At 35.9% G+C, this 19469-nt stretch overlaps 2 protein-coding genes across 2 annotated transcripts; both read left to right on the forward strand.

The window, feature by feature from the left end:
* The first annotated feature begins 4143 nt into the window (after window positions 1-4143).
* LOC142617106 (mitochondrial outer membrane protein porin 4) lies at window positions 4144-12115 on the forward strand. The gene is made up of 7 exons (XM_075789805.1): window positions 4144-4307; window positions 5394-5474; window positions 6339-6406; window positions 8349-8459; window positions 8600-8686; window positions 10372-10580; window positions 11438-12115. Exons 2-7 carry the CDS (start codon window positions 5426-5428, stop codon window positions 11742-11744), a joined length of 831 nt encoding a protein of 276 aa, XP_075645920.1. The 5' UTR covers window positions 4144-4307; window positions 5394-5425; the 3' UTR covers window positions 11745-12115.
* Window positions 12116-14293: 2178 nt separating this feature from the next.
* Window positions 14294-19190, forward strand: LOC142618817 (protein YIP4a). The gene is made up of 3 exons (XM_075791851.1): window positions 14294-14969; window positions 18434-18508; window positions 18778-19190. Exons 1-3 carry the CDS (start codon window positions 14466-14468, stop codon window positions 19036-19038), a joined length of 840 nt encoding a protein of 279 aa, XP_075647966.1. The 5' UTR covers window positions 14294-14465; the 3' UTR covers window positions 19039-19190.
* The last annotated feature ends 279 nt before the right edge of the window (window positions 19191-19469 follow it).

Consider the following 19469-nt stretch of genomic DNA (forward strand, 5'->3'; position numbering starts at 1 on the left):
ATGGGTTACTAATTAAATGGGTTGGGTTAGTAATGGATAATTAATTTATATATAAACGGCTCATAAATAAATAAATGGGTAATTACACATCCAACCCATTTATGACCCAACCCGCCCGTTTGTCACTCCTAAATGATGGGTTGGGTCCTAAATGCCTAAATCTTTACAGTTGAGTAGGGCTGCGAAAAGTGTTTTAAGGGGTTAAAAGTCTTTTAGTTTCTTTGAAGAGTTATAAAGTATCCTTAAAGTTTTAATAACAAATTTAAGACAAACAGAAATATGGAGCTTTCAACTATCAAGTGTACTTTTATACACTATTTATTGTTTCATTGTTCATACTTTTTTTTTTTTAAAAAAATCTAAACACTTTTTGTTCTCTATAAATAAGGTGTTCAGTTTTGAATGTTCAAAAAGTGTGTAAAACACCTATGAACGTTTAGACCTCCAATTTACAAATTACCAACACAAGCTTATTATCAAACAATGTATATGCGGAATATGAAAATAAGCTAAATCAGAAATGGTAAAACAATCTAAATCAAAATTAATCACAATCACAGCAGTAATTAAAAGGTAAAGATTAAGGGAAGAGAGATGCAAATACAAAGACAACACAATGATGTGTTATCTAAGAGGAAACCGAAGTCTTTGGTGAAAAACCTCTCCGCCGCCCTCCAAGCGGTCAATAATCAACTAGAGAATAAAGTTGGGATACATGAATAGCCGAAGAACCTCCAAGCCTAATCTATTTAGTGCACCTAAGCCCTCCAAGCTTTTTACTCAAATAGGGTTACGTCGAACCTTGTTTTCTCTAGCTTACCAGATTCTGCAATAATAAGCTCATTGCATCAACCAAAATGAATTGGTCTCTTCTTAATTGCTTCCTAAGTACCAAAATGTCTCCTCACAGATATGAGTATGGTGAAATAAGGATTTGGCTAATGTACCTCTCAAGAATGTAATAATGGAGAGGGTAAGAGTAGAGGAATTTGGAGAATTAAAGGATGAAGATTGTGGATGGGTCAATCTTGTTTATCTCTAGGGTTTCTCTCTCAAAATTCTCTCTCAAAATTCTCTCTCGAAGTTCTCTACATTTCGTGGGTATAAGGGTATTTATAGTAAGGTGTGTATGGAATGTGAAAAGTCAGTTACAGCCAAACAGGGCATTCTGGTGACTCGAGCTCGCGATTGGAACGAGTCGCGAGTTTTAGTCGCGAGCTAACTGCCTTGCCAGCTGGAGGTTTTGTCTTGTAGTGCAACAGCTAGCGTGACCCTTCAGCTCCCCTTACATGCTTCACATATGTGCCTCCTTTGACGACTCGCCAGTCGCGAGGCTCTTCTTGAATGCACACTCTTGAGTTTTTCTTCACACTCTCTCACACACTACCCTTACATGATTCCTACCTAAATACAAAGTTTCTAAATGCTGAATTACAAGCAAATTTGGCACGGAATAAAGCCAACAAAATGATTGAATAAATTCAACCTTACAAGTTCTATCAGAAGAACGAAAAGAAAAATTCTTTTTAGTAAAGAACTCTATCTCTCTTTTAAAAATGTCGAACAAGTTACCTTACATTAAATGCATCCCCACGTGGCTGTCCAGAAAATTATAAATGCGACGACATCAGCAAAAAGTATACGAGGGTAATCAAAATTAAAGTTTTTAGATTGTACAATGACACGAAATAAAATTTGCTGCATGCCCTTACCAAATTATGGGGGATTAATTTATTGTTGTAGATTGTAATTTTTTTTAAAGAAAAATCCAAACACCTTTTGTTCTCTATAAATAGGACGTTCAGTTCTATCAGAAGAACGAAAAGAAAACTTCTTTTTAGTAAAGAACTCTATCTCTCTTTTAAAAAGGTCGAACCAATTACCTTACATTGAATGCATCCCCACATGGCTATCTAGAAAATTATAAATGCAACAACATCAGCAAAAGATATACGAGGGTGATAAAAATTAAAGTTTTCAAATTGTACACTAACACGAAATAAAATTTGCTGCATGCCTTTACCAAATTATGGGGGATTAATTTATTGTTGTAGATTGTAAAAGAAAACTTTTTTTTAGTATTGAACTCTATCTCTCTTTTAAAAATGTCAAACCAGTTACCTTACATTGAATGCATCCCCACATGGCTGTCCAGAAAATTATAAATGCGACGACATCAGCAAAAGGTATACGAGGGTGATCAAAATTAAAGTTTTCAGATTGTACATTGACACGAAATAAAATTTGTTGCCTGCCCTTACCAAATTATGGGGGATTAATTTATTGTTGTAGATTGTAATTTTTTTTTTAAAGAAAAATCCAAACACGTTTTGTTCTCTATAAATAGGGCGTTCAGTTCTATCAGAAGAACGAAAAAAAAAAATTAGTAAAGGAGCTCTATCTCTCTTTTAAAAATGCCAAATTTTGGCATTTGATACATCTCATAAAAATGATTTTTGGTGTTTAGCATTTAGCACATTAATGCTAGTGCTCTAAGCTCCTTTCCCCTCATTTTCTTCACTAAAACCCTCCTTTGGAACCCTGTTCGCGAGTTCCCTACCAAATCTCTTCGCTTATGTGATGGAGTAATCATTTTGGCGTGCCCTTGATACCTTGTTAAGGTCCATAAGAGGGGCTCTTGGTTATTGGGATGGCCTATTACAGTCTATGACTATGAGCAAGTTTCTTGATTTTCATTCCCCATTGTATTCCAATGTTATACTAAGGGTCCTTTTGGATGCAGCTGAAACTGAAAATTGAAAAACACTGTAGTAAAATAATTTTTTAATGTATAAATAGTATCGTGGGACCCACTTTTAATAAAAAATTATGAAAAAGTGCCTAAACAATGCGCGCACTGCGGTTTTGTCCCCCCGCAGCAGAAACGAAAAAAAAAAAATACTGAAACGCATTTTGCGTCCAAACGTGGACGCAAAACGCAGCACCCAAACGCCCTCTAAAGCTTTGTTTGGGTAAGCTGCGTCCATGTCCAGTGCGCCCACGTTTGCGTTTTTTGCGTTTTTTTTTTTTTTTTAAAGTCCAGCGCCTGGTGCACTATTCATGGGACATGAACAGTGCATCAAAGCAAATGCACAATAAATTCATTAATGAACAGTAATCAAAAAACATTTTTTTATTATTTTCTATTTTCAGCAAAATAAGCTGTATCGAAACGCACACTAAAAAGATGGAGACACATCCTCTATGTCCACGCCTGCCAATGTGAATGGCACCGACCTATGCAAAACGTCGATGGTGCACACATTTGCATACCAATAAACGAAACGCACTTGGTGAAAACATGAGGAAAATACTTACCAAAGTATAAAACCATTATCAAATGACGAACCACATCAATCTTATCCAGATCATGGGATCTAGATGATGACTATGTTAAAATTATGTATGGTTTGCACTAAGTTACCTTGAGTATTTGGCACAATTCCGCATGCATCATGAATTCACAATACTATTTTCCTTTTTCTTAATAAAAAAATTCTTTTTAAATCAATATCTCACATTCTCCTTAGTCATATACCAAAATTGAATATTTTAAAATTAAGAGACCAAAATGAAGTAAATCTTCTTCTTTTTTTTTTTTTTAATTTTATATATAATTCAATAGTTACAATAGAAATAAAGAAATTTGATCTCTAAAAATTTTAATTAAAAATATTAAAGGATGTCAATAAAGCTCCAAGAAGCTTGACAAAGAAACCCCCAAATTTAAAGGACAAAAATTACAATTTATCCCAATAATAATTGCGTAGGTGGGAGAAATATATGAAAGGCAATTCCCCGTGCAATTAAACAAAAATGGGTTTTGGCCAGCCAAGCTTCGGCAAGCGAATCCAGAGTACTTGCTATAAAAAACACCAGAAAAGAAATTTCTCCAGCCACCGATTCCAGGACACAAACGTCATTTGAAACTTTCCACACTGTCTTTCCAGTAATTTTAGATTCACCCCCCAAAAAAAAAATCATCAAAATCTCCACCTCAGTTTACAGTGACCCAACACCCTCACAGACCAATCAACACCGTTCCTCGAATTCCAAATCTCCAATCAAAACCCACTCTTCCGCTCACGTTGCTGTGACCTTCAGTCAGCAAATTTGACCTTTGTGTTTTTTTTCTTGAGCACCACACACTCACGCACGCTCATATAGACTCTGCTATATTTTCCTTGCGTATAAATTTCACAGCTCTCTCTTCTCTCTCTCTCCTGAAGCGGTCAATTGAGCGCCGCATCAGGGTTTTGTCGGCGATCGATTCTCTTCCAACTCCGACTACGATACTTCTTTTCTCCGTAAGTCCTTTTATTCAACTTCTACAGCTTTTTTTGTTTCTTAAGATTGATGAGATTTGCTTGTTGATTTTGGCGAGAAGTTTGTTAATGTGTTATGGCTTTATTAGAGTTTTTATAGTTTAGACTATGCTTCAAATCTAACTGAGAAAACTCGAGCTTAAATTTATAGGTTTAGTTGTTATTTAGAAATGCCAATCATTGGTGCACATTCTTTTCAATAATGAGTTCAATTGAAAATTTGAAATACAATGATAGCATTACAAACAACAGTACCCAAGCCTTAGTCCCAAAATTTTCGGAGTCGGGTATGGATCCTCGACTAGATTAGTTAGGGGTCTGTATTGGATCCATTCATGATACAGTGACTAGATTTTTTACTCTGGCTGTCAACCTACCTACCACAATCCTCCTCCTTTTATGTTGGCAGAGTTACGCCAATGAAACATTGATGCCCTGATTTTTCGTTATATGTGTAAAATGTGAAAGTTTTAGATGTATGGAAAGATTGGAGCATTGGTTGATGAAATGTTTTTTTCATGGGCAATGTTGACTTGGACATAGTACCATTTCCTTTAAATCAAGTAGATGTATTTATATCCTCTGCTATGTTTGTGATGAAGGCGTGCCCGTGACATAGTACTATAGTAGTGTATTAAGCACGCACTCAATAGGTCTTGAATTCATGACCTTATTCTCCAACCAATTGTTATGGTGAAAGAAGTGCTAGTTAAGCTATAGCTCATTGGCATATTTTGGGGGGAAAAAAATCAACGTTACATATACAGTTTCATCTGGGAATTTCTTTTCCCCCCTTTGCTTTATAGTGGACTATTTCATACGTTACATATACAGTTAAGCTAGGTTATTTTCTGTCTATTCGCTTTGGGGTTGACGTTTTTCCTTGGCGAGTTTAACTTAAGGATACCGTGCTCACATATATTTTTACACAAAACATATAACTGTATGTGCTGGTGGACGCATTCTTATGAACTGAGTCCTGTCTTTTTTTCTCATTTCTATCCCCATGCAAGGTATAATGATGTTGTGTAAATCTACAACTTATGGTATTTATCATATTTGTGGCAGATTGTGGTACAGATCATTTATTCTGGTTAAACATGGCTACCAGTCCAGCATCATTTTCAGATATAGGCAAAAGAGCAAAAGGTATCCCTGATTTGAAATGTTTACATATGCTATATTCTTGTCTGCATATTGGGCTATATATTTGGATAACATGGGTTGTAGAATACAGAATTGTTGCAGTTTCTGTGTGTGTGTGCGCGTGCGTGCGTGCGTGCGTGTGTGTGTGTTTTTTTTTTATTATTATTATTTTATTTTTTATTATTATAAAAAACGGCCCTGCAAGTTAACCAGAAGTCTAGCCAAGTCAAATAGTGCAAGCACACTTGAGCAAAGGTGACAGTCGGATGTAACAATTTGGGGAAGCACTAAGTAACATTCACAAAGTTGGCAACATATTCTAGATATTCTTTTACCAAGTATATTGTTAGTTGCATGACATCTAGTGCACCAACTAATGATTTTATTTCTCAAGTTCTGATTAGCAAGACCTGGCTTGTCACAGCTAAGTAAATCTGCGTAGATTTGATCTACTGACAAATGTGATGTATCTGTTCTTGAAATAAAGTGATTAATATAGTTGAGTTTGTCTATGAAGTTTTTGATTCTAGCAGATGCATTGTGCCCTTATAAGAGGGAGAGTGATTGGTGATTGTTACATAATTGATAGATTTAGGATGTTTTGACATTGGGTTAGATTTCATTGAGTTTCCTATGGATAAGGTCCTTTGAGTGCATAGAAATTAAATGGAAAGTGATATATTTAAATCTGCAGTACTTGAGCTAAACTGGTGTAATAGTTAGATGTATCTAAAAAGGTCTGAGCCCTTGCTAATTTTGCAATTATGATTTTGAATTGTTAGATGTTATCATGGTTTAACGTTCAGCATTCAAACTTTGCTGTAACATGATTATTTTGGTTGTGTTTAAATCTTCACTTTGATGCAGACCTCTTGACCAGGGATTACAACTTCGATCACAAGTTTGCTCTGTCATTGCAGGGCTCGTCTGGGCTGGTATTGTGTCTGATCCTACTTTCTGCTCTTAGATTCTTTGTTTTGCAGAATTTTTCTTTTCTTTAGGGCAGTTTGACTGGTTTACTGGGGAAATTGAAACTCTCTGCTTTAATTTGCTATTATATCTGATTCTTTTATACAATGATTGTGCTATAGGCTTTTGACTTTATGTAGGTCTTAGGAATCAGCTAAGATTGATTATTTGTAATGTGTTTTCTATTAAATCAATTAAAATTAAATGATGAATCTCAGGAGATTTTTTTAATTAAGTGTCAATCCTCAAGTCAAAATCTCTGTAACAGACAGTTCAGTTATGATGATCTGTGTTCATCAGTTTCAGAGGTATATGAATCCAAGACAGCCAACGAGGGGACAGTTGGGATAATTAAGTCTAGTATGAATTAGCTTCTGATGTATCTCTAGATATTGAGCTATCTGTAAATTCTTCACTTCATATTCTTCACTTCATATTCTTCCTCCTCTTTATTGTGAGGTGAATTTTCTTTTTGATAAATTATATAAAAATAATAATAACTTTGATTGATATGGAGGAGATACCTTATGGGCAACAAGTTCTAGTTCAAATGCAATCATCATCCTTTGTAATAGCAATGTGGAAGGCGAGGTCGTGGGTTCCTGGGAGCATGTGTAATTACTAAGAAAAAGAATAAATTTTTTTAGAGGAGATATCTCATGTCAAAGTACTCCTAAAGAATTACATTCTAAAGAGAGTCTGTAAAATCTACAATTGAATTCATATAACTAGTTCCAAGAGTGCATAACCACTTGAACAATGATCTCAAAAATAAGGACTTCAGCCCAATAACTGAAACCTACACCCCATTAAATGTGCATTTGTTCCTCTCCCTCTAAATTACCTACATTAAACATCAGGGGTGAAATTCCAAGCAAAAAGCTTCCATAATATGATCAAACATCAAACTTACCATTGCTATTCAACCTCCACCTCGTACGATCAGTACCTTCACAAATTGGTATATTGGAATACAATGTATCAAACATGGAGTCCATCGATTCCGATTCCCGATCATTAATCTTCTAATTCTACCCCATGTACCTTTCATGACCATGTTTGTTATTGATCTTCTAATTTTCTATGATTAGCACATTTGTTAACATGATTTAGCAGTGTTGAAATGTTTGGATAAATTGTTTTTCAATTTGGAAGTTCTCACATGACTAGAGGATGCAAGTCAGGATTCTGGTTTCCTCAAAGGGAAGAATTTGTGTATGTCAATGAGCTCTGCCACAAATAGTTGTTCTTCCTCCCATATGAATGGGTGGACGAGGGTTAGGTCATGGTTTCAAAACCCACTGGTGCATTAGTTACTTACAATCCAAAAGGATTTATGTACTCCAGTCGTATATGCATTTTTATCTGCTAAGTTTTGACTAGTAAAGCAAATTCATTTCAAAAAAATGAAGTTCAGATCAGTATTTGTCTTGTCAACGGCCTTCATTGCTATGAGTATTGGTCTCTTCTGACTGTTTGTCTCATGTTTTCATTTCTTTGCCGTTGTGATTTTTCTTTTTCTCTCTACATGTTCCTTTCTTCTTCTTTTTTCTCCTTCAAACAATGTTGGCCATAATTGCTGGCACCTCTGTATTCTGCACATGCATTTCTTTCTAAAGCAGCTTTGAAATAGGTGGTATGGAAGGAAATGGGCAAAATGTAATTAGAAATATTCCTCCATTTCCTATATTAGAAATACCGAAAGCCAATGAGCTCTAGCTCAAATGGCACCTCCTTCCCTTTTAAGAACAAGGTGGATGTTTAGGTCTTTATCCAAGGCATGCTCTATGTATACAGTAAACCCTTAATGCAGAATTTGTTTTTATGCTAATAAATAAAGTTTAATCTTCCTTCCTCTTGCTTATGATGTTGTCTAATGTACCCATATGCTTAATTTTTTTATGGCAGGGACTAACAGCTACAGGTTTGAAGAGGGATCAAATATTTGTTGGTGACATAAATACCTTGTACAAGAGTGGGAAGACTACAGTGGATGTGAAAGTTGATACCTATTCTAATGTAAGTGGGGAGATTCTGTCCTTTAAACAAATTTTTGTGGTGTGTCTTGTAATGTTTATAGTGTAATCCATACCCATGCCCCATGATTTGCATTTGTGATCTTGACAGATTTAAAGTATTTCAAATTTGCCTTTTAACAGGTGTCAACAAAAGTGATCTTGAGTGATATCTTGCCAAGCACCAAAGCTGCCTTTAGCTTCAAGATACCAGATCATAAGTCTGGAAAGGTCAGTAAGATGCAATTAACGGAAATGAAATTGGTAAAAATTTTGAACAAAAAATATAGGAGAAAAAAAGGATGATAATCTCATTGTAGAATAATGATTTTTTTTTTTAAGTGGTAATCTTTGGGATGTTGTTTGTTCTCTATTTTTTCCATGAAATGTTTGTTTCCATTGAGTTCTTTCCAGCTCGAGCTCCCAACAATTTTTAATCTTTTTAGAAGTCATCAAGCCCAACCAAGATTCTTAATTTGGGAAGAGAGCCAAAATCAGCATGTGGCTATGTGCTGTTGTCTAAGTGAATTCCCCATTACCAGAATTCTTATGGGCATTTGTTTGGGGTTGGCATGGTATGGATGGTTATAAAGAAATAAGGAACAGATAAAGGAATAAGGGAATTAGTTGCCACAAATTCATGAATTAGGGAAGACCAATTTGCTGGTTCTCTGAGTTTATAAAGAATAAAAAATAAGGTTATGATATATATTGGGTCAGGCAGGCTTATTTTACATTTTATATACAGTGCTTAATTGGAAGCTAGAATGCTGTAAGGTGGTTGACTGTAGTTAAGATAATTATAAACAGTATCCTCTTTTTGCAAAAACTTTGTAATCTATAATGGTTTCTTCTTGCTTTTGCTGTTGTACCTTGCAAACAAGGCAAGAATATGGCCAATGAGCTCTACCTCAAATGACACCTTCTTTCCTTGTAAGTGCAAGGTGAGGATAAGGTATTGGGTTCAAGACCAACTGGGTGCAAAAAAGGCAAGAAAGTGAATAAATGTGAGAAGATTTTGGATTGCTAAAATCAATGAGTTGAAACATTATTGGCAATTCTGGACGACAATTTGCTAGGGCAGCGGTGATTTGTGGTAACTCTGATATAACCGTCACAAGTTTTTCATCAGTCAATGGATCACAGATCTTTGGGTTCTAATCTAGGCATTATGATGTCTACGTATCATTAGATAACTAGTTTGAGATGCTAGCAGGAAGTCTAAGATGAGAAGCCCTACCCCAGACTCTCCATATTCATCATAATTTGTGATTAGAAGGAGGGGAAGTACAAAGTATAAAATATGGTGCAGTGGGGTGGGAGCCTGTTAGGAGAGAAACTTCTGAATTAGTTTAACTAGTGTTTGAAATGTGCACTACATTGAAGTTACATATAGTCAATTATGATATTGGGTAAATGGTTGAACAGAGGGTTTCCTTATTTGTCACTGTATTACTAGCATGTGTATGTGGATGTAAGGACTGGACATGAGTGTATATGTTTTTTTTTTTTTTTTTTAACTTACCTAACCAACCACTTTCCAATATACCATGATATGTTAATAAGGGATTGTTTTACATTGAAAAGTTGTTTTCAGTGAGCTCTAGTTCAAATGGTACCTCCTTCCCTTGTAAGAGGCAGGTGGATCCTGAGATTGTGGGTTCAAGTTCCACTGGGTGCATGTGTAACTTACCAATCAAAAAAAGATTTGAAATGCTGGAGGAGTTTATGGAAAAATCAATCAAAAATGATTTAAAAGTACAGATGACATTGTGAAAAGAGTAATGAACGTCCAATGCTTTTATTGTTCTGGAAGCTCTTAATTTGGGATAATCTCAAATATTGATTCTTAATGGTAAAATGTCACATTCTGGCATCCTGAAAATATCTGACATTTTCTCTACTTTGTACCTCAGCTGGATGTGCAGTACATTCATCCTCATGCAGCAATTGATTCCAGTATTGGCCTGAACCCAACTCCTCTTTTGGAGCTTTCAGCTGCAATTGGGAGCAAGGATCTCAGTTTGGGTGCTGAAGTTGGATTTGATACCGCTTCTGCTACCTTCATCAAGTACAATGCTGGCATTGGCATGAACAGGCCAGATTACTCTGCATCAGTTTTACTGTAAGTTTAGATCAAACCTTACTTTCCTTGTTTTAAAGTATATTTATTCTTAGGGTTAATTGCATCTATTCATGCTAAATTATTAGTTAATTTGCAATTTTCACTCTAAATTGCATAATTTTGCAATCAACACCATAATTCGAGGTTTATTTAGAATGTCCACCCCACCATCCAAATTTAGTGGTAAAATTACAAATTAGGGGGCTGGTTGGGGGTTGAGATCCACTAATGTCAAAGTTACATATTGGTTTTCATTAATTTGCATGTCCACCCAATTAGCCTACTTGTATGTTAATTTTAACATCGATTTTGGATAGTCTGGTGGACACTGGACATTGCAAATTATTCTCGAATTAGCGTGTCTATTGCAAACGTTTATAATTTAGGGAGGACGTTACAAATGACCCCATGGCTAGGTGGATGGTCAAAATGTTGTGTGCGCACTAATTTGTTTCAACAAGGACCTTTTCTGGATTCATGCTTGCATTTTAGGTAACCTACACAAGGCCAGAAAAGGAAATGGATGTATGTGTATGTGCGTGTACGCACACGTGTGCACTTTTTTATTTCAGCAAGGACTAATTTGGTGGATAAAATTCAAAGTATTCATCAGCTTAGATTAAAGCTTTTTACCGCGTCTTTTCTAGAAGCTTATTAAATGTTCTAAAATGATGCTGAGTGAAGTTTGATAAATGGAATTTCAATAAATCTTAGAAGGTCCTTTTGAGTTTTGTCTGTTTCCTGCTGACATACTAGTTTCTTTTCTTCCCTAACAACAGTTTCTGGTTGGATATATTTTAATTACAAATGCAAGGTTAGTCTTGTTTGTAACCTGGAATATGTGATTGTTTATTCAGGACGGACAAAGGACAGGTACTGAAGGCATCTTATGTTCATCTTGTGAATCCAGTCAATGGGACAACAGTTGGTGCTGAAATGTCTCACAGATTAAACACCAATGAAAACAGTTTTGCAATTGGAAGCTCTTATGCACTTGATCAGTTAACTGTGGTAAAAACAAGATTCTCTGACAATGGGAAAGTTGCGATGCTATGCCAGCATGAATGGAGGCCTAAGTCACTGGTTACTTTATCAGCTGAGTATGATTCAAAGGCCAGTAATGCAGCCCCGAAGTTGGGTCTTGCCCTTAGTCTCAAGCCTTGAGTACTGCACTAATCATGTTCGGCAATTGGAAATTAATACCTTTCAATGTGGCGTATTTCCTTCTCAAGTTCCAAAAGGGTATGTTTTACCCTACTTTTATTTAAATAGCAAAGATTATTTGCTGTAAGGATGAAATGTGCTTTGAAGCAGTGCTAGGGAAAGTGGACCCATTTTTGGGAAAAAGGAAAATTACAATGATATTTACATTTTTTTGGTCTAATTTTTGAGAATGCAATAGAATGTAAGAGTGCATACTCAGACAGATTTGGTGACTCTCACGGGGATCTCAGCTTTAAGTCCCATTTTGAGTATAACGTTGGTGCTGGAGTTTTCTGGCACAATATAATAACTGATTTGGTCAATTACTACTATCTAATTTCTAGCTATTTCATTGCGTGAATGATAAATGTATTTGCGCGGGTCATGGCAATGATCACAATGTCGTTAACTTGCTACTCATCGACACTGCAGCAAACCCACGAAATCAGCTGGATCTGATTGCTTATCACAGGTTACTGGCCGGTGGAACACCCATGCCTTGACAATAGGCAAGGAGTTAGCTCTTATTAAATCGGAACCCTTCAGGTTAGATGGCAGGGGCAATAGAAATTTGTTTAAACCTAACCTGTGGACATAATACTTATCACTTGCTTTAGATATATTCAATGAGCTCTCTCACAGTGGATGGGCCCTATCCATTGTGAGTGGTATGTTGCATGCATCCCTAATAGGAAATGTTGTCTTTGAATTTTTAATGTAGTTATCTTACCTTTGTCTATCTCCAATTAGCTCTAATCCATTCTCCAATCAATGCAAACTTTTCCTCAATTGACCTAAAATATCATAACCTAATATTTTTGTCACCATTATTAACCCAACTTAAAATTTTAAAAATAAAATAAAATAAAAAGGTGGGGGAGGCACATTATAAAAAATATCATTTATCACTAGACTATCACTTGAAATGTTTGGATTCTCTAAACAATGTTCATTTAATAGGGAAAATGACCAAAGTATAAAGCTCGGATCATTACAGTATGCAATTATATGTTCAACAAATTCCATTACAGTTTGAGCTCGGATCATTTTGACTCGAAAACCCCATCTACCACCATACCACACTCCTTTGGCATAGGAACAACATTGAAATAGATGTAAAAGGGAATCTTCCTTGATCTTAGGGTTCTTCTCGCACTTGAGATGAGTCTTGAAATACTCCAAGGCGTTCATGTAAAAAGGGAAAGCCTTGGCGTAGTTTTCGGCATTGTCTTCCTGTATGGCTTGCTTCACGTACTGTATTGCTTGCTCTTTGAAATTGATGTAAATGTTTTGGACCCTTTTGCAAATCGCATAGGTTGGGATTGAAATCGATGAAAGAGAATGAACCAAAAAAAAAAACAAGAAGAAGAAATCGGAAACCCTAGAATTGGGAGAGGATCATTTTTGATTTGTACAAAAGAAGCTTGGATTTGAAGGTAGGGTTTGGAAATTGGGGGATTGGGATTTGATTTTGGAAGTTTAATTGGGATAACTTATTCTTTTTATGTGATCGGATTTTGTTGAAGGAGAGAAGAGAAGGGAAACGAAAAAAAGGAGAGGAAGGAACCTTCTTTTTTTTCTCTTTCTTTGGTTTGTCAATGGGTGCGTTTGGGAATTCGGATACGTTGCCGTGTGTATGTTTTTTTTGTTTTAACTTTTTTTTAAAATAATTACTAATTACCAATTGGATGGAAAATGATTTTTTTTTTTTTTGAATGGATAGAAAATGAAATTGTGTGCAACACTGCAATATTGTGGATGTGTTATTGTGTTTATTGGATGGGAATATACTGTTTACGATATTTTCATAATACTTTTCTCTTACCTTTGTCTATCTCCAATTAGCTCTAATCCATTCTCCAATCAATGCAAACTTTTCCTCAATTGACCTAAAATTTCATAACCTAATATTTTTGTCACCATTATTAACCCAACTTAAAATTTTAAAAATAAAATAAAATAAAAAGTGGGGGGTGGGGGAGGCACATTATAAAAAATATCATTTATCACTAGACTATCATTTGAAATGTTTGGATTCTCTAAACAATGTTCATTTAAAGGCCATGATTCAATGTGGAAAAAATATGAGCATTTAGGTTTTGCTAACTCATGAACTCTAGTTTAGTTTATTTATTCTACTTTAAATCGTGGCGTTTAAATAAAGAGTAAGTTTAGTGCAACAAACTTTTCCACAACTTTGCCACAATTTTGCTACATAACGATTCATAAGTGATGGAAATAAAATAGAGGGTCTATGATTTCACCACTAATAAGTCGCCATGTAATAAAGTTGTGGCAAAATTGCGGAAAAAATGTAGCAATAGACTTACTCTTAAATGAATTCTCTCCATTTCAATTGAAAGGATGTAGATCAAAGTGTTAAACTGAAGGATCCATATTCTCACCGGATACCCGACCCAACTTCTTTGTTACGCCTTCAATACCTGTCAACTCTTTGACGACGACGTTTCAAAGTGATTAACACGTTAAAACTAACAGCAACAGAATTAAATAAAATAATAAAACAAAAAAAGAAGTAGGAAGTTTCAAAGACTCGAGAGCGCAACAGAGTCGCGTACCAAAAAAATTACCAATGCGAATTCTCTTTCACTAGATCTCTTCACCCATTCCTCACTCCCTCAGATCCCATTTTCTAAAAAACCAAAAAAAAAGCAAGCCAAAATGTCACACGGCGACACCATACCTCTCCACCAATCTTCCCAATCGGACATTGACGAGATCGAGAACCTAATCCACGCCAGCGTCCAATCCAGCTCCGCCACCGTCCTCCCGGCGCGTCCCCCAAGTCCTCCACGCGCTTCCATCCCAATCTCCACCTCTCCTTCTCCCTCCCCCTTCATCTCCTCCAACCTCCCCCCTCTTCCCCCGTCCAATCAAAAGGTGCCATCTGTCCCTTCCGCCCCTCCTCCTCCGCCTCCCCTTCCCTCCTCCTCGCGCGTCGCTCCCACCGGGTTCGGACCCGCCCCGAACACGCTCACCGAGCCCGTGTGGGACACGGTGAAGCGGGATCTGTCGAGGATCGTGAGCAATTTGAAGCTGGTGGTGTTTCCAAATCCTTACAGAGAGGATCCTGGAAAGGCGTTGCGTGATTGGGATCTTTGGGGTCCTTTCTTCTTCATTGTCTTCTTGGGCCTCGCTCTTTCTTGGTCTGCCTCCGTCAAAAAGGTTTTCATTCATTTTCTCTACTCTTTCTCACTAATCTAGCTTACCTATTCACTCACTCATAAATTAGCGATTAAGCTATGAATTTAGTCATAAAACTACCAATAGATCGCGTATATATTGCTATTCAATGCTGCTTTTCGTCTTTGTAGCTTATTTGTTCGCTGATAAATTATCGATTGTCTCGAGAGCTTAGGCGGTTAGGAAATGACAAATTTGATCATTTAGTGGTTATTCTAGTATCTCTTTTTTTCATGTGTGGAACGGATTTTTGATATTTTAAATGGGAGGTAGAGCGGAGTAGGATTTGAACTCAGGATCACTTGCTTGCTTTGATACTGATAAATTACCAATTGTCCTAAAAGTTTGAGTTGTTAGGAGATGACAAAATTTAATCATTACTACAATGCTTGCTCTTCAACTTTATGATTGATGCTCGTTTTCTTTCTTAAGTGACCCGATGTAAATGTAAAATTTGTTTTAAAAGAGAGTATTATGGTCGGTACCTCTGTTCTTTCACTTTAGAATTAGAACCCTAACATCCTTTGACTGAGTGTGGCAATATTTGTTATTGATTTTCTTTTTCTTTTTTTCTATGGAAAGTTAGAAACAACTTTGGGGCATTGAGTTCTTTGCTTGGTACTCAACATTTGTAGTATGTTTTATAATAAACTTAGTAATTCGTGTTGTTATATGTCGAACTCTTCATCAGATTTTTGAGTCAGATTGACAGAGAGAGTGTCTTTCATATTATATTATTCAAATTGTGCTCATAATGTTTCGTACTGTGTTTACATCTTGCAATCTTGGTAATCGGTATTTTATGACACTTAATCTAACATAGGAGTTAGAATTGAATGCATTTGGGAGACGAGATAGATATCAACAAGGACAAAATTAGCCAGTAAGTTCTTCTTTTTCTTCTTTTTTTTGATAAGTAATAAGTTTTATTGATATCAAAAAAGGAGCACCCTAGTACACAAGGAGTGTACAAGGGGTCAACAACTCAAGTATAAAAATTACAAGAACCAAGGAAATCAAAAAAAGAAGGGAATGATTGGTTTTGCTTAGCAACCAACCAATCCAATAAAGTTCTAAAGAAAAATAACTTGAGGTCTGGTATGGATCTCTCAATATCCTCAAAACACCTACTATTTCTCTCCCTCCAAAGACACCACAATAAGCCATGGGGTACAATTAACCAAATAAAACCATTTCGATGACGATCAAACTTGCCTTGCCAACACCCTAAGAGCCCCAAAACGGATTGCGGCATAACCCAGCTTACTCCAAATAAACCCAAAACCATATCCCACAGATCCATAGCAACCGGACAATGAAATTGTGGGTTCAAGACGTAACGGTTGCTTGTGTTATTACTGACATTAAAGTAGGAAAATATTGGAAAATGATGGTCAGCACTGTGTTGGCATGTAGGTTTACTAATGTGGGTCAGCAAAGGCAATGGCACTAGGTCTCGCGGCCTGGGGCTTAGTGTAATGGCAGCCTTGAGCTTGAGGGATGGGTTTTGTTGTTAGCAAGTACATGGCTTTGGCATGGGTTTGTTTTGTTCGGCCAAGCAGCTAACTGCTTTATTGTTGTGTTTTTTCCTTCTGCTGCTGCATGTTGATTCCCTATCCTGATTGTTACTCCCTTGTTGGTTGTTGTCTTTGTTATGGAATTGATTGTTTTGGGTGGTAGTTTGGGTTTTGATTATGGAGATAATATAGGGAGAGAACTTTTTTTTTTATTATTATCATTTTTTTTATAAGGGAAGGGAGAGAGGGGATGTGGCTAACAGCTGGAGAAGAAATAGAAGAGAGGGTAAATGCCGCACTGTCTGCTAGCCACCTCTGTAAGAGAAGTAATGGTAGATAGATGAAAGGAGTTAATTGTCCCATTTTAAATATTTTAGGTATATAATGGTAACATTTTTGAATTTCTGTAATCTTAGAACCTAAATGTGTTATTCATCTACCATACCCCCTGCATACCTGATTTATCAGTTCTCATCAATAAAACTTACTACTTATAAAAAAATAAAAAATTAACTTTTTGAATTTCAATGACTAAAAAATTGAATGTCTCCCAAATTTTTGGGACTAAAAATGCTTTTAACTTTTGGCAAATTATATTTTATCCCTCTTAGTTTAATTGTTCTTTCAAATTAAATCTCAGGAACTTAGAGTCTCAAATTAAACCTTGTATTTTTTTTTAAAACATTTCCAATCAAACCAAAAACCCATTTATATTGACATCGTTAAAGGAAAATACTTCTAACAAAACAATTTTGTGTTGTTATTTCCACTCGCCCCTATTATATGTGAACACTATTTCAGTTGAAGCCACACATGACATGATGTCAGTTTGTTAGGCATTTTGCATTAATGGCTTAATGCTTAATGAATTTGTGGTGTGAATTGAAACACCTTTGAAAGCGTGTAGGGTTTAATTTGAAACCACCTCTAAACAACAGGGCATTTAATGTAATTTATCCTAATTTTTTTAATGGACTTCTGGGTCGATGAGGATGCTTTTGCTGTAAGCCAAACAAATAAGGCATCCATGTATGCTGCAGTTATGTATGTGTTTTCCCGTTCTTCTCCTGATTCAGTTCTGCACGAATTGTCCCTTCAATGTCTCTACACTTTGAAAGTTCTAACCAATTGGTTGACTTCTTGTTAAAAACTGCATCTCTAGCATTTTACATAACTCATTATTATAACTACTTTCCCCCCCTAGATGTATTAAAAAATTTTCAATACACATTGGTCAAAGCCAGACATATTTTTGCCAACTATTCTAGCCTGGCCAATGAAGTATTGAAGATTACTTTTGGCCTGAATTGCACAGTTGCCTTTTGCATTCAATTCACCTTTTCTGTATTTTTTCCAATGAAGAAAGATTTTTGGTTTATTTGATTATGGAGCCTGTAATTATGCCATTAATTTAATCATCTTCGTACTCTCTACCATCGATTACGTTTTCCATAGTAATTTTTACTTAATTTAAACGTGTGGTTAATGAGCTCTAGCTCAAAAGGCACCTCCTCCCCCATAGGAAAGGGTGGAGGGTAAGGTATTGGGATCAAAACCAACTTTTAGTGTGTCATGTGTGCGTGTAAATTCACTTAAAATTTTAAATTAAAAAAAAAGTAAAAAACTTGGAGATGTAGAAAGTGAATGACAAAATATGTATTTCTTTCCAATAAAGAGGCATTTTTTCTCTACAATTGAAGTACTTCATATTTCATTCGTTTTCAATCTTTTATCCTTTCCTTTCACCTTTTTGTGGCTGTGCTTCTCCCCTTTTCCTTAGGATATCATTTCCCAATTTAGGTTTAATAGTACATCCCAATAGGGGGCGGCCATGCTTGTTTAATTTATCCCTCTCATCATTTTATTTCTCAGTTAAATCTAATATGTTATACTTGGCTTGTTACCAACATTCTTTTCTATATTTTCCAGTCTGAGGTTTTTGCTGTTGCGTTTGCGCTTCTTGCTGCTGGTGCTGTAATTCTGACATTGAATGTACTACTACTGGTAAGTTTCTCTCTCGTTAACTTCTGATTTGGGTATTAGATTATCTGCTTCCTTCCTGTTAGACATCCAAATTCTTGAAATGTAGTCTTTGATTGTGTGCAAAAAGATTATGATAGTACCCAAATGTCAATAAATTGAATCTAGGAGATATGACAGTGTGCATATGCCCTGTTATTTTTATTTTTTATTGAGTAGACAGAAAAAAGTTAGTCTTCATACATAGTAAGAGGTTGACTCTGGCTGTCGTTTGTTTACAATCCTTATTTCAGGGTGGACACATAATCTTCTTCCAAAGTCTAAGTTTGCTGGGTTATTGCTTGTTCCCGCTGGATGTTGGAGCTATAGTCTGCATGTTGAAGGACAATGTAATATTGAAAGTGATTGTGGTATCTGTGACATTGGCGTGGAGCTCCTGGGCTGCATACCCTTTCATGAGTTCAGCAGTCAACCCTAGGAGAAAAGCCCTTGCACTCTATCCTGTTTTTCTCATGTATGTATCTGTTGGTTTTCTCATCATTGCCATTGATTAAAACATTAGCAATGCCCATTATAGAGACTCCCATAAGTATTATAATAGGAATTTCATGTCATGTTAAATTCTCTCATGTTACTGTAATTTTTGACTTCTGAGTTGATGTGTTTGTTGACAATTCTGCCGATATTATATACTAGTTGTATGAAACAGTCTATGTGATGCTTTATCCTTCTCTGTCATGCATTTTGAAAGTGAAGATTTGAGGATCAAACTCAAGGTGATATACGTATTGATTAAAAGGTAATTGATATTTACAGATCTCCTTTAGTTGGTAATTACAATTGTAAAATGGTTTTTTTAGATTAATAATGCCATTATTAGTTTTTCTGAGTACGAGATTCGTTCGTCAAAGCCAGATACAAAATGAAAAAGTAGCACCCTTTAGTCCTGGAATTGAGCCGGTTAAGTGCTCAACTTCAATCCATC

The sequence above is a fragment of the Castanea sativa genome, chromosome 1 (genome assembly GCF_040712315.1).
Source record: "Castanea sativa cultivar Marrone di Chiusa Pesio chromosome 1, ASM4071231v1".
Taxonomy (NCBI): Eukaryota; Viridiplantae; Streptophyta; class Magnoliopsida; order Fagales; family Fagaceae; genus Castanea; species Castanea sativa.